This window comes from Mastigoproctus giganteus, chromosome 13 (genome assembly GCF_048544385.1).
Source record: "Mastigoproctus giganteus isolate SK-2022 chromosome 13, ASM4854438v1, whole genome shotgun sequence".
Lineage (NCBI taxonomy): Eukaryota > Metazoa > Arthropoda > Arachnida > Uropygi > Thelyphonidae > Mastigoproctus > Mastigoproctus giganteus.
The window spans coordinates 75940587-75956778 of record NC_143587.1 but is presented as its reverse complement, the minus strand read 5'-3'; the positions used below and the strand labels follow the sequence as shown (position 1 = coordinate 75956778).

The 16192-nt window shown below is 39.2% G+C and overlaps 1 protein-coding gene across 1 annotated transcript; it reads right to left on the bottom strand.

Annotated features, from left to right (window-relative positions):
• Positions 1-630: 630 nt before the first annotated feature.
• On the bottom strand, positions 631-15903 carry LOC150076184 (uncharacterized). Its single transcript, XM_090387661.1, has 7 exons — positions 15764-15903; positions 9202-9254; positions 7231-7308; positions 4946-4975; positions 3458-3481; positions 1096-1128; positions 631-764 (listed from the first exon to the last, which is right to left on the bottom strand). The coding sequence occupies exons 1-7, from the start codon at positions 15858-15860 to the stop codon at positions 726-728; spliced, it is 354 nt and encodes a 117-aa protein (XP_090243787.1). The 5' UTR covers positions 15861-15903; the 3' UTR covers positions 631-725.
• Between the last annotated feature and the right edge of the window lie 289 nt (positions 15904-16192).

Genomic DNA, 16192 nt, shown 5'->3' with positions numbered 1-16192 from the left:
TTCCCTTGAATAGTTAGTTATTTGGTTTTTAGGAGCATTAGCAACTAAGGTCATATTGCTCCGGGTTAAGCAGTGGTTATTCCCTGATCTCTGGTCGATTTGCCTTCGTCGTCGGATGCCACCCAGTCCGCACAGTGATAACCACCGAGATAGTTCAATACCATGGCAACTCGTGAAGGTATTCACAATATGAGATATAATTAAAACGATGCAATTTAACTACTTTGGTAGATGGCTACGAATTAAACTGATGCAATTGCAGTAACCTATACGTTAGGATTTACTACTATTAAAGAAATATTTTAAAAGAGTACAAATAAATTAAGTTTCCGTTAAAATATAAAGCATACTCCATGCGTTTATTTACTGAGAGAGCTTTATTGATCCTATTAAATACGTCAATGATCTTGTAAGTTCATTTCTCCTTACGTGGCCCTCCACGAGTATGAAGAGAAAATGTCTTCCTTGAGATATTTCCATACTCTCAAAGAGAACAGAAATTTCTCAAGGAAGCCGTTTTCTCAAAAAACAATCCAGAAAGCGACTTTTTGAGAAAATTTTTTTTACTTGTGTTCCGTGTAAATTTTCAATAAACCAGTCAACGGTTTTTTAATGCTATTTATTGTTAAACACACTGATTATACATCATTTTGCATACTCTACATCAGTTTATACGTCTTGTTTCCACCATTGAATTGTAGTTGAGATCTTGGCAACAAATTTTGTTATTTCTGTCCGCTGCCTGCTAAGTCATCAAAACATTTCTATGAAATATAAAACGGAATGTATTATTATTCAGAACAATATATCAGAGCATGTTCTAAAACGATCAGTGGTTATCAAATACGAAGCCATAAGTTTGCTGTTATGTCCAAATTTAAAATAAACACACGTCACTAATATCGAAACCATTTTGGCAGAAAAAACAGAGAAACAAAGCAAACCATATATTATTATAATACATGGTTTGTATTGTGATCAGAAATTAATGCATCCCATTATATGACACTCTTTTTACTGAATGGTTTTAAATGAACGGACTTTACATCAGCAAACAAACGACTCGACTTTAGTAATAAAAAAAATATGCCTTACTTTACACTTGTCACATTCAGCCTTGAGTTCACCCTGTAAGTAAACATAAAAACATTTAAGTTATCAGCGTTCACGTAAACATCGACAATAAGTAAACGGGTAAGTACACAGGATGTTTAACAAAACTGAGGGAAATTTCTGCATGGAATTCCGGTATTTTAGGAGGGAGCCAAGAAAGATTTAACTCTTGATTGTTGTTGTTGTTGTTGTTGGAGTTTAGGAGCATCGGCAACTAAGGCCATATTGCTCTTTGTATACGGTCTGTAAATTGCGTGTGTTCTGAGATCGATTTTCTGTTTGCTGGACGAAAACCCCGAGTTTCCGGGAAAAAAACCATGCCACCCCGCCTGAGACCGACTAACTCAGCCATCTTGTGAAAAAGGCCCATAAAAATTCCTCTCATCGTCGACCACATTCGAACCTAGGTCTTTTCCATCCGGTGTGAGGAGGACGGCGTTTCTACCAACTGTGCTACCCACGAGGGCGTATATAATTTCTGTAGGGTGCAGTGTCCTTGATTTGTGCTCCACAAAAAAGACATCTAAAGAATGGATTATTAAAAGTTTCCCGATATATACACATGGTTAGCTAAGAGGCTGCCTGAATCTCACGCACCGAGTACGGTTAATACCCTACGGAGAAAACCCCACCTGAAGCAAGTAGCTAAAACCAAAGACAATAAGGTTAACTGTAGACCTGGAGTGGTACTTTTCGCAACTTTACAAATAGCAAAATTCTACTTTAAATGAAATTCAACCGTAACTTAGAGGCAAGTGTAGAAGTGAGTTAAAATTAAAGAATGCCATGTGAAAGTCATATAAACTCTAAAATGGCACAGGAATACGTTATCTGCCACTAGATAACTCTGTTTGGAACCATGATCAAGGCGATGAATACTCTTGCAGACGCCCTCACTAATAACTTAATCAACGCTCCCTTCATTGAGAAGAGATGAAACAGCATATAGTATGCCGATGATTTAAATATAATAACCAGAATTAATTCAGGACACAAAGTGAAAGATATGAACTCTAACATCAGTGCTTGAGGATCTCCATCAACATTGGAATCAGTATAGATTTACTGCTCACTGAAAAATAATCCGATACAGGGAGTAGCTACTATTGCAGGATCCAAACATTAAATGTGCCCTTGAATGTTGACTTAAGGATAGTCTTCAACCCCAAGTTACGATTTCACAACCATATGAAACACTTCGATGTGATGGTGAAAGTGCTTCTTCTCCACCTCTGAGAACGTCTGCTAGCTCGAAAATGCTTAATAACCTTCCTCTATGCTGGAATTCTGCACGGTGAATTCTTGGCATCCGGGTGCTCACAGTAACGTAAAACGCATTTATGCTGAGAAATACTGATTGGTAAAATTACACCCACACCACCCACCCACAAATCACATCTTTCCCTGCACAACGGGGACAACAGCAATTACTCAAGAACTAGGGCTCAGGATCTTACCAAACCTGATTGTAGACAGAAGACTTGCACTCACTGCTAAATGGATCAACAGCATTATTTCGGAGTCCAAAATATAGGACATATATTCGAGGCGCATCCTTCTTGCACGTCTAAGATCAGTCCCAACAGTGATTATGCATTCCAACAGGCTTGCCTTATTGGACCGTTTCCTATCCAATCAGATGCTTGACAGAATCCAAGAATTCGATGCTGACCTCCATCTACTTAACACTAAAAACAGGTTATAGACTCGCTTCTCACAGCGAGCTCTCGTGCTGATTCGTTATCAGAACTGAAAACTGAGCCATTCAATACTTGTCGCTTTGAATCTGGTTTCAGCACCTTCAGCTGAGGAGGGAAAACCTGCCATACTCTCGAGATGGACTACCTGCATCTGCCACAGTTCTCCATAGGGCTATTAAGTCTTCCTCTATCCCGTGTACAAATTCGTGATGTTGTACCTTCGTGTCAGTACAGGAAATGTAATTTTGTTTTCATTGTTTTACATGTGTATCATTTTTTTTGCGAAATACAATTTTGCTTTATTAAAGTTGCCCTGGCAACTTGATGTGATAGGAATAATGATTATTTATTTTATGTATCCAAGGCAGATGAGTTCAACCTTTAATTAGGATGTTTATTTGTGCTATTTTATGAGCAATAGTGGAGTTTGGCCTCCAAAGAGGCCAAACTCCACAAACCAACACATCGGCGGTGGATATTAATTTATAAAGATGGCCTTGGAGTAAAACTGATATTTATAGGAAGTCCATCAATCTGCTTTCCATACACCATTGAAATCTCGAAACACAACGCTTGTAAAAGTAAACTGCTAAATTTATGTACTCAATATCGTTATAAATGATATCATAAACAGGAAAACTTACATTGCATTTGGCCATCATAGGAGCCTGAAAGAAACATAAAAAGTAATTATACATTGTGATCACTGTATAAATAACAGTCTTTTACATAATATAAAATATTTCGTTAATTAATAAAGTTTTTAACTTGCTGTGAACACAGCAGCGCAAAATCAAATTCAGACTTGCAGTTATAAATACGATATGATAAAAAGAAATGGTCAAAATAAGGAGGACCTACGAAGTATTAGGTAGGTGGTCATAATTCAGTGATCACTCAGTGTATATTAATAGTAAGTATTACGATTGGATATTTAGTTTTAAAGTAAATAAGGTTAAAGTTTGGAGAAACACTAGATTTTTGGATGGGAAAGTTATAAACGTATGTGTTAAAATAGCGGCTAAATGGAAACAAGTAATTTCAAATAATATAAAAAGAGATAACAGGGATAGCGGCCCGTAGTATGGAGGGGGTGCCATTTGCAAACGGGCGAGAAAAGGGTGGCTGAGGGAAAGAACAATAGGACCGTGAAACTGGATTATGAAGCGTCGCTTTTGATCTAAGCCACCGTTAGGAAGTAAATAGGAAATGAGTGGACGTCCACTGTTCGCGTCAAAAGAAAACGGCGTCAGGGTGGCTGATATTTGGGTAAGTTGGCAATATTTAGCAGAGAAAGGGTGAACACCAAGCTAAGTGTTTTGGAGGTGACCGGCAAACATGACAGGGCCATACTGCCTTGTGTAAAAAAATAAGAAATTTCTAAAAAAGGGTTGGTTTGTGCGCTCGGGAGACGACTGTGGTCCGATGTTTTAGCAAATAGAAAGGAATGGAAAATTAAGCAGAGTATGAGGATTGGTTGCAATTCCTGGGGGAGGTGTTCCAAACTTCGGAGAAGAAAGGGTTCGAAACGACAGAGAGAGTTCATGAAGATACATTGGAGAGAGTAGAGTGTGGTTTTTAGTGCGGGGGATAGAGTTAGAAGGAGAGCTTAGTAATGCAGGCCCTTGTAAAGAGCCTGAAGGAAAATTCGCGAAGGAACTACTAATGGGTTCTAGTTCCGACCGCAAAGAATGAGCCAAGTATGTACACCTGTGAATATATCGTCTACACAAGAAGATGCGTCATGTCAAGAGTGCCCCAGAAGTGAACGTATCACTGTCAACATCGAAGGAACACCAAAGTGCCCCAGAAGTGAAGGCATCGTTTTGGTTATATCTCATATTGTGAATTCCTTCACAACGAGTTGTCATGGTATTGTACTACCTCGAATAAGTAACACTTCACCAAAAATAACAAATCAGAATGTTAATCGATAAGTCTTATTGTTAGCTAACCATTCCGGCTATTATTCGTGGTTAACTTTTATTTAGCATCGCTAACTAATGAACATTTCAAAAATGTAATTTTGGCGTTCCAGTCAGAGCAGTAAACCGTGTTGCGTTTGCGATAATCTCGATAATCGACAAAACATTATAAATACAATTTAAATAGTAGTTAAATCAGAAACTTACAGCTAGCTGCATGAGATGCTTCATGTCCTTCTACAAAGAAAACAAAAAAGTATAACATTAATTATTAATTTATAGTAATTCAGATTTATATATTTAATATAATTTATAGAATACTGTTTTAAATCTTTATAATAATTTCCGATTATATAATGCCACGTGGTCCTCATAGGATGGGCATATGCATAATGGACGATTCCAGTCCTCGATCTGTCCACAAGAATAACAGGGAGGTGTATTATGGCTTTAAAAGCTGCTCTTGCTTCTGCAGTGACTGATATGGTGAGATCGTCGGCGAATTCCTGGGGGGGGGGGGGTAACTGAACCAAGGTCAAGCACTGGGAGGGGTATCCTCTGTGGAGAGAGGGTGTGAGGCTTCTGTATGGAATGGAAATTGTGATCTTCCAGTTATCCAAGTACTGTATGTTTGAATACATTGGTACAAGTTGAGTGGAGTATGTGCTTGCAGCAGTCTTCGCAGGATGCTCAGCCAGCAGAGCATATCAAATGCCCCGGCAAAATCTACTGCAATTACATGGCAATATTTATGGGTATTTCGTCAATAAACTTTACGAAAGTTGTTGTGGCTGCAGTGACTAATCGATTGAGAGCGTCCTCTGTGCAGGGTTCTGTGCAAAAACCGCATTGACGATCAGATTTGAGGCCAGCATTGATATAATGAGTTTTTGGAGCAGCATTTGGAAGAGCCTTTCGAAGAGCTTGCTTAACATGAATAAAAGAGCAATGTGCCGGTAAGAGTCGGTTTGCTCTTGGGGTTTGGATGAGTTCTTAAGTATGAGCCGAACATTGGCAGTTCTTCTGGGAAGTAACCAAAATTTAAGTATTTGTTGAAAAGATCCGTGAGGAATTGGGGGTTGATCTGTGCCTTCTTGAGGGTTTCGGGTTCTATGAGATTTGATCCAGGACATTTATTGCCCTTCGTGTGAGGGAAGGACTACTGCAATTCCTCGATAGTGATTGGAGCTTCAGTTGCCTCGCTGTAATAAGCGCTGTTGGAGTGGCAGATTTCCTGTTGTTGGGCTGTTTTGGAGTTCTACGTCATTGATAAATAAGGTGTTCATGATATTATCCATTGATGCTTCCCAGGACGTAATCATAGAACCATGGGGCTTGGTGATAAGCTTAGTCATCACACCCCTGGGGAGCCTGTTAATGGTGATGCAATGCATCACTCACTAGGGATCAGAGATTCTGGTGGATACAAATCGCTCCCAGAGGCTCTTTTCTACTCTTAAAAGTGAGTTATAGTTATTCCTGGCATGTCGGTGTTCTTCCCGAAAAGCATTAACTTCGCTGAGTGGTCACGACGAGCGAATACGTTGAAATGTTCTTTTCTTGGTGTGGACGGAGTAACGGAGGCGCTCAAGCTCAGGATTCTACCAAGGGACGGCAGTTGGCTTAGAGCTCGCCCTCCTGTGTGAGAACAGTTGGGATTGACTCCTGGAAAGATGACCGGAGCGAACTAGTAAATAAGTCCCAATTGGCCTTGGTTGTTGCAATGGTTATTTATTAGGGCTGTTCGGTAAAAAACAAATGCGTTATGGCCAAAAAAATCTTCCAAGAGACTCCCATATTGAATACCTGTACGATCAGCAGTGTTATTTTATACCGGGCTGGGGAGCGGCAGTTAAAATCTGCACCCAAGATAATTTTACTATTTGGGAGTGCTTATAGAACTGCTTGGATATGGGCAATTCCTGGTCAGGTCTACTGTATAAGGAAATTAGGTAGAAATCACCGAGTGGGCCGATAATACGAGCACACACCGTGCGAAGGGAAGATATCTTTGTAACTGTGATTTGGGTTGTGCACGACTATGGCAGCTCAGGGGGTATCCTCGTCTGTTTATACTACTGTATTTTATAAGTTAACAGACATCCTCTGACTTGTTTTGCGTGGGTGTAAGGCTCCTGTATTAAAAAGATATTTTCCTCATCGGCGTTGAATCGGAATTGATCGGCGACTGCGCGTGCTCTTTGGGCTCTTTGGTTTTCTAGTTATACTGCTTAAACACGTCTTAAGCAGAAAAACATTGTAATTTAAGCCGTTAGTGGTTTATACACCACCTGGTCATTTTATTAGGAGCTGAATTATACAGAAATTATTCATTATTTTAATTTCTTTTTTTACGTGTATTCATGGCCAAGCAATCAGATGATACGTTCTAATTTTTTGTACAGCTCATACCAAATTTTATTCCTATACAATCATTAAAGTTTCTAGAAACAGAATAAAAGTGAACAGGGATTAAAAGCTTTAATACTTACCCCGCATGCTATTTTAAATGCTGATTTCATATCATCGCAATTTTCAAACCCCTTAAATCCTTTAATCACTTCAAGAATCTGTACAAGAAATAAAGTGTTTCAGTTTAATGTCTGTTTTCTGCATACTTTGCATTTAAACTATGACTTCGTAGAACCAGGATCGGCTTAAGTTTTGTGAGACCCTGGATATAAATATGGATTTGGGACATTTTTTGAAAAAGTCCAGATATTGTAATTAAATTATTATTTTTATTTTTTTATATACGCTTACATTATTTATGCGACTACAAAATATTAAGTATAAACCCAGATAAAACGTTAAGTAACTTAATTTTATTCGTGCAAGACTTTCCATGGCATCTCAGAGATTAACCACTTTCAACAACTCATTTTCTACAGATAGGAGTGAAAATCGTGTAAACCCCAGTCTAATGTTGAACGTAAATAAATTTTAATTCGTTTTAACGTGGAGAAATTTCGTTGGCTAAAGAGAACAAGAGTTATTAGAACTATTCTTAATAATAATTAACATTTGGATACTTTTTATTCACCTCGTTAGGGCAAAGTATTCTTTAAACATTCTTCCTGCACAGTTGAGATGAACAGAATTTCCATCAGGTCTGGGAATTTGGATTGGGTTATTAATATAACTGTTAAACAGCAATGATCTCAAGGATGAACTTTAAGGGACTTCCGGACTCCCTCACTGTTTCTCCTAGTCAGTTCTAAACCTAACCCGGCAACCCCAAGGTCGCGGGTTCGATTCCCGCCTCGGGCTGGATCAAAAGTACTGCAAAAACCTTGGGAGGTGCAATATGGCCACAGAAGCCGATGCGCCAACAACTACCAAATCATTCAATCTAAACCTAACAGTCTAACCCTGAAGACCGAAACGGTGAGTTCCAGAAATGTAGCCATAGTTTCAGTGTTTGGCATTGAGGTGGTTCAATTCCAATAAAATTATATCATTTCGACCATAAATTGCTTAATCTACTACGTGATATAATAGTACAATGTCTATCAGTTCATTAACATAATAGTGAACAATCACATAGACCCCACCTCTTCCAAAAAAAAAATATCATTTAATGGTTATCCGAAAACAATCACTTCCATCCATCATGTCCATAAATTTCGTGTGTTCTCTTTTCGGTTTGCCTGTCTTTTTAGAAGAAAACCCCAAGTATCTGGGGAAGAAGACCTTGCTATATTCACCTGGGACCATCAGTCAACTACAGGCTGAATAAACTCATAAAAGTTCTTCATGTCTTTGATGGAATTCAGTAGTCCAGAAATAAACTATTCGCCCACTTTGTACACCATGATAAATAATTTTCATACACGAACATTACGTTACAAATCCTTTAAAAGGTTCTTGTTCACAAGCATAATAACTCAGAACAAGGATTACAAATTGGTCTTCTGTAACTGAGACGTCATATTGTAAGGCATCTGCAATCCAATATCTAGTAGTCTTCTCACAGCCTCACGTTTCCACTAGTCCATACATAATTTTATTGCTGCAAAGCTCATTCCACTGTTCCCCAATATTTCTTCCCTCGTTTCTGTTTATTTAAAGCAGCCTGGCTTTAAACATGAGCCAGTGAGAATACAAAACGCAGATGGGAGATGCCAATACGATATGACGTCCGCAATTAGAGAAAACCCTATTTTAATTCTTGTTCTGACTCATTATGCATGGGGACAAGAACCCGGTGAAGGATTTTTAGCGTAGTATCGGTGCATGAAAATTATTTATGTTGGCGTACAAAGTGTGAATAGTTTATTCCTGCATGGAAACCAACCGTATAAAAAAGTTTTCATTTAAAGACATGGTTTAAAACTTCAATATTCCTTTAGCAAAGCAGGAAATTTTACAACAAATTATCTTTGATGAAATAACAATTTATAAGTTTTCAATTTAAACTGATAATGAAACTTGATAAATAATAGAGAAACAGATTTAATTACCTTCGCTCCGTGTTTGCCAAGGCACTGTACAATTGATTCTATTGATTCGTCCTCTAAATATTAAAGAGAACAAAAATATTTTTGAAAAATAATAGATGACCGAATCAGCATATTTCTACACACACCACACGAATAAAGAAAGAAAAATATAACGACCAAACTGACAGTGCCATCTGGAAGTACCCAAAAGTGAGTTCCAAATGATTCGCATAGTGAAACAAATTGGTCCTCTTATCGATAGAATAAATGCGATCTTTTCGAACTCAGAAGGCAGGTATCTCCTTGAGACATTGTCTGGTTTCTTCACTGCGTTTCTTAAATTAATAACTTCTTATAGTAAGCGTGTATACATATATATATAGACATGTATGGTATCTTATGTAGGACGGCACCTGAACGTCAATTCAACTCCGCCTTGGTACTCTGTGATGATTACATTTGTATATCTAAAGGAGACTCCTGCTGGTATTGGCCAAAGGCCAGTGCCAGCCAGAGTCTCCACTGGGAAGGCAAGGAGTATTCCGTGCTTGAGGGAGAAGGCATCTCCCACCATCAAAAGCATGAGGAGCAAATTCTTGCAGGGACTGGAAATTTTCTCTGGTGCTCAGTAAATCTGGCTCATTTCCGGGGACAGTGATACTAGTGGAGAGAAGAAGGTTCTGTCGAAGATCTAGATATTGAGGGCAGTGGTATAAAATATGTTCCCAGTCTTCTGGGGCGCCACAAGAACAAAAAGGTGATTCAGCAAGGTTGAAAGTTGGAAGTTTGGCATTAAGGGAGCCATGACCAGAGAGTAAGTAGAGAGTGTACAGAACAGGATGAAACTATTCCTGAGTGGACTCTAACGTGGCAAAGGTGATGTTAGGGATGAACTTTGAAGTAACAAGACCGTTAGAGGTAGCAGACCATCTATCTTGCCGACGCTGCATCAAAATATTCCAACAGCATACGTATTTTCTCTGCCTTGGGATCCACAGGGACATTGATAGTAATACCCAGGAAGGTCACAGGGACAACGTGCCTAATATAGAAGCACAGGCCTCTGTACAGAAGACAGAGATCGAGGGGCAGACAGCCGTTAAGGACCTGCAAGGCAGGAGTAGACACAGTCTTACAGGCCCTGCACATTGCTAAAATCAATTGACGTTGAATGCTATGAAATTTAGTCTGGACTGAAACCTTCTTGGCATTCCAGAACCAGGCGGCCTCGTCATAGGAACACATTTGTAGAAACACAGTTTTGTAATATAACCATAGAGAGCGAGAATTAAGGCCTCAAGACTGTTTAGAGAGACGCAGAAGTGAGAAGGTAAGTTTTTTGACGTTCTCTGAGAGACCTTCCAAGTGTTTAGTAAGCGTAAGTTTACTAAAACCTTGGAACATCTTGGAACATTTACTAAACACTTGGTATAATTTTAAACGTAAGTTTTCTATCAATGATTAGATCAAGAAATTTTAGAGAATAAACCATGAACAGTGATTTGTTTTGAAGTTTTACAACAGATGGCCGTGAAATATTAAGCGAACCCTTAACCAGCATCATTTTAGTTTTCGTGGAGGATATGGATAATTTATTTATGGTGGACCATTGAGAGAGATCTGACATGACTAAATTGGCAGTAGTTTCAAGAGAGGCACGGGAATTGCCCTGGATCAGCAGGGTGAGATCGTCTGCTTAAGACAATTTGGAAGTTGAAGGAATAGTTTTAAGGAGCCATTCGTTAAGAACGATGTTCCAGACGAGTGATACAAGAACAATACACTGAGGGCAGCCCCTAATGACAGAGCGGGAGACGGAGTTAGATCCCGAAATAACAGAAACTGTACGATTTTCAAAATAACTTCTTAGAAGGTTATAAAGAGGAAGAGGACAATCGGCAGCACGTAAGCGAGCAAACAAAGTAGACCACCATAACAGATCAAAGGCCGTAGAGAAATCAACAAAAATAACAAAAACGTATTTAGAGTTTGCAGAGTTAACTCGAGAGAGGAGTTCACTGACTGCTTCTTCAGTGCCTCGTCTAGTTCGGAAACCATTTTGATCGTCTGACACAAGAGAGTTATTCGTGAACAGAGAAGTGAGTCTTACAGCAATCAATCTTTCAAGTGTTTTGGCGAAATGCGATAAAAGAGCAATAGGACGAAAGAACTTGTCACTCAGGGTGTTTGAAGATTTAGGAATTAGTTTAAGAAGAGCTGTCTTCCAGATAACAGGGAAAGTGCTTTCATTCAGACATTTGTTGAATAAAGTCGGAAGAACCGTTGGACGGAACTTGTGAAATTGTTTGATAAAGATGCTCTCATGAAGGTCGAGACCTGGACAACCAGAGTTTTTAATTTTTAGGACAGCTGTGTCCACCTCCTGCTGCGTAAATGGTTGAGATTCAGGATGAGTTATTGAGCTGTCCTATTTGTTGATGAGTAGTCAAATCATTCTCTGGGCGATCAGAAGGAAGCAGATTGTCGAAGATAGTGTTGATGGTGTCCTTCCAGGTAAGAGTTTCGGTTCCGTTTGCAGGTAACGAACAATAAACAGCAGGAGAATATGATTGGATTTGTTCCTGTTAATGCGATAAACAAGGCCTCATGGGTCCCGATTTCCAGTAGAAGTAATCAAGTTCTGCTAAGATTTTATTTTACAGATGGTGATGTAGAAGCACATCACCACCGCTCTTAGAGCTGTTGTTACCAACAAGATTGCTGACGCCTGCGCACGATGGGTTCTAAGATTGCTGACGCCTTAGAGCTGTTGTTACCAACAGCTCTAAGGCGTCAGCAATCTTATAACCCATCGTGCGCAGACCTTAGACATGTGCAGATGGTCATGCAAAATGGCCGGGGTTCGAATCCCGTCGATGACGCGAGGAACTTTAATGGGCTTTTTTCACTCCGTGGCTAAGTTAGTCAGTCTAAGGCGTAGATAGCAAGTTTTTTCCCCCAGAAACTTGGATTTTTCGTCTAGCAAACAGACAAATCGACCAGAGAACACACGCAATTAACAGACATAAGACACAGCACGGCAGATTAATTTAATTATTCGGGTGGCCTAAATATAATAGTTTGGTTTGATCATGTAAAATGGTCTGCAGATACATAACTAATTCCCACTGCATTTGGAATAAAATGAATTATCACACGTCTGTGGATGTTGACAACAGCTGCTCAACGTTTGCAACCATCTCACTGTCTGTGGATGTTGACACCAGCTGCTCAATCTTTGCAACCGTCTCACTGTCTGTGGATGTTGATGGTCTTCCTTCTCTTGGCTCGTCAATGACATTTGTACGACCACACTGGAACCGCCGTTTCCACTTTTTTTACAGTGTCATAGGATGGACAATTCTGCCCATACACAGCTTTCAATTCTTGGTCAATTTCCTGAGCCCCGCAAAAGCAGGAACTTGATCACTGCTCGAAATTCCACTTTTTCGACCATAGCGTCCATTCTTAGTTTCCGGGCTCCACCTCTGGTGTACGATCACGTACGGGAATGAAATTTCGCATGTTAGTTATTGAATATGTATACAACTTATATTAAAAACGGCATCTTTCTAATAATGTTTTATCTAGGTCAGAGTAGGAACTTTTTGATACCCCCTCGCATAACGAAAAACTGTACAAAGAAATATAGTGGGACACTAAATTAGAATATCTTAAAATGGACAATTTTGACTTCCATATATTTACTGTAACTTGTGGATTGGTCACTCACACAGTAGCAATCGTTTTGCGAATATATTGGACAATTGTATTGCAAGTTAGAGAGGCCACGAAATAAAGCAATACTCTTGATTTTGCTATCAACTTGATTTTACTACCCTTCGTACATTAAGAATCAGAAAAAAAATCCACTAAGTGCAGTGATCACAGAATACTGATGTGAAAATTACTTAAAGAAGTAACTACTCGCAAGGGCAAAGGAAAGGGCTTTTGCTTCTTAACGGTGATTACAGTGGTATCACATAGTTTTTAAATTCCATGCAGTGGAACCAACTGATGATGCTTTAAATGGGAATTTATATCAGCCTTTTATACCAGCTAAGAGATGCAGTTCAAGGCATGGACCTATTGGATGTCAGTTACTCATGTAAAGAAGTGTTCAAATTCTTTGAGGGCACTGAATAATTTTGCAATAAATGAGCGAAAATAACAGGAGAAACTGTTGAAGTTAAATGTAAAAAAGGCACCCAATGGATGAGATCTATCTATATATTCAAGGGAGGCAGCAAAGAGTAAATCGGATAAGCAAACCTAGCCATAATTATGATAGCATCTGTGGAATGCTATCATAATTTGTGGAGGTTCCTGTGGAATGAAAATGTGAAAATGTATCCCCAATTCACAAAGAGAGGTATGAGTAATTACAGACCTATTAACTTGACTTCTGTTCCAGCGAAAATAAAAGTCCATGTTTAAAGAATCGATGCAAAACCATCTAGACAGGAATGCGGTTATAATACAGTCACAACGTGAATTTGTTAACGTGCGATCTTGTCTGACCAGTCTGATTGGATCCTATGACACAGGAACGGAGGAACTGGATGCAAACATAATTTTCACATACGAGCCTTTGTCATTATTTCAGAATCGTCCATCTTCCTTCCACACGACAACTCCACAAGTCTCCACAGGTCCCTCACAATATCATAAACTTTATAATTCATTCACCATCTCTTTTCAGATAAGTACCTTTTACTACACCACGTTGAATTCTCATTCTAAGACTAACCACCACATTGATTATACGCTTATTGCTTTTTGCTGTCTTTCATTTATCTTAATTTTGTATATATTTTAATGTAAATGACTGTTTTGTGTTGATTCTCTAATGTGCTATACTTTCTAATGCTCGACTTTCTTACCAATGTTTAGGGTCTGAGTGCCCCTGGGTTTGAGAAGCATATAAATAAAACAGGGATATAAATGCCTCAAGTCTTCTAAAACTCCTAGAGAAGATACTTCTCCCCATTTTAACTAAACAACTTCTTCCACATCAGCCTCATCAAATCCACTACTCTCTTCCTCATAGATCCACTGTGACTAATCTCTTAGCCACCACCAGCTCTATCCTCTCTGCGTTTGAATCTCATGCAGAGCTTGCAGTCACTTATGTCGACCTCGAAGCAGCATTTGACTCAATAAATGTTCCTGCAATGCTGAAGCTACTTTCAGACCATTATCAAATCAAGGGAGACACTCTACAGTTCCTCACTTCACTCCTTCAAAATAGAATAATCCGGCTTACTGTCCACGGCCAAACATACGAGCGATGTGTCTCTTCAGGCGTGCCACAGGGTGGTGTCTTATCCGGCCTCTTATTTACAGCGCTCATTTCGCCGCTTGTTGAGTCCAGGCATGATACTCTATGCTATGCTGATGATATGAAGCTCCTCACACTGATTTCTCCACATGATGATCTTCTTATGATAACAGCATCAATTAACAATATACTCCTGGAATTTGCAAACTACCTCAACCAGTTTGGACTAAAAATAAATCCAGAAAAGTCTGAATTTATGATATTCTCGTTAAAGAAAACGCCTTCCTATATTCAGCCAACACTATGCAATTCCCCTATTCCCATCGTCAAGAAACATACTGATTTGGGGGTTGTTTTTGATCCTAAGCTCTGCTTTGGTAACCACATGGAAAAGCTGCTCACCCAGGCAGCTCGACTCCGATGGATGGCCAAACAGCATTTGCATTACATTAATGAAGTAACGACCACCAGAAGATATATAAAAAGCACGGTATACTCTCCGCTTCTATATGCTGCAGACGTATGGGCATCTGCCGCCCCTAGCACAATTCGACCACTCTTTTCTACTGAGTTTTGGCTCTTAAAATGGGTCATAAACAAACATAAACTTCCTCCACAGTTAAGGACAACTGAAATGGCCAGTTTGGTAAAAATTCACAGGCTTCCCACGCTGATTAGGGTGAAATGCCTTACCACAACTGTAAAAATGATCACTGGAAAGATCTCGGCACCATCATTCTGGGACCTGTGCTCTTGGAGAGTCCCTCAGCCTTCCCTCAGAGCGACTACAACTCTATGCCCACATCTCAGCCGTCTCCACCTATCCGATAGGTTTCTGCCATATCAGCTACTTCCATGTGCCCAGTCTTTGGATGCTGACCTTAATAAGTTTTCTAGTGATAAGGAGTATAGACGCCGCATCCTTAAATTGTACTTCCCCGTCCCTGATTCTGCTCCTTGTAGCTCGCCTTAACGCCGCAATCCAGCAATGCGACATGAAGATGGCTTACCAACGAACCTTGTAGTTTTCCACCTGTGTATTATTTGTTCATTGTGATGTTTATAATTGTGTTATACTTTGAGTATTGAGCTCCATTTACTTTTGATTCGTTCATATATGTATTTTATATTTAATTTATTAATTTCCTGTCTTACATATTGTAATATCACTGTTAACCCCTGGCCTTGTGGCCGTGAAGGGCTTATTGCAATGTATCCATTGTATTACCATTATTATTATTATTGCAATAAATATTTCTAAATAATATCTCTAATAATTTAACGGATTGAAAACTCACTTACTGCACATGAATTCCTTAATCTTCTCAAAGCTCTCATTGTGTGCTGTGACTACCAGCAGGCCAGCTATCAGAGATATTAAACCAAGAAGGAACTTCATCTTTCAGCAAGTTGGGCTGCTTCTAACTGCTAAGGACACGACAGGAAGAGTACCGAGTATGTTGAGGTTTGCTGCTTATATCCAATTTCTATGTTTGTATTATATCAGGAAATCTTTACGCCAACCAATACCATTCTATGTACTCCCATCCACCCACAGCACACACTCACACACCTGTATAGCTGTAAGCACAGAGAAATCTTTTGAGTAGAACTAAACTCCTGCTCTTTGTTTAATTAGCTTTTATCGACGTTTTGTAACGTGTTTAACTGTCAGTATGACGCCATACTGTCTGTTAGTATCATGTGAATTCATCTCTCTTCTTTCAATAT

Excerpts from the sequence above, each read along its gene's own strand:
- LOC150076184 (XM_090387661.1), bottom strand. The coding sequence starts at position 15,860 with ATGAAGTTCCTTCTTGGTTTAATATCTCTGATAGCTGGCCTGCTGGTA. Across the intron at positions 9,255-15,763 it reads GATTAAGGAATTCATGTGCA|AGGACGAATCAATAGAATCA; the intron begins GTAAGTGAGTTT and ends TTTAATATTTAG. Across the intron at positions 7,309-9,201 it reads TTGGCAAACACGGAGCGAAG|ATTCTTGAAGTGATTAAAGG; the intron begins GTAATTAAATCT and ends TTTCTTGTACAG.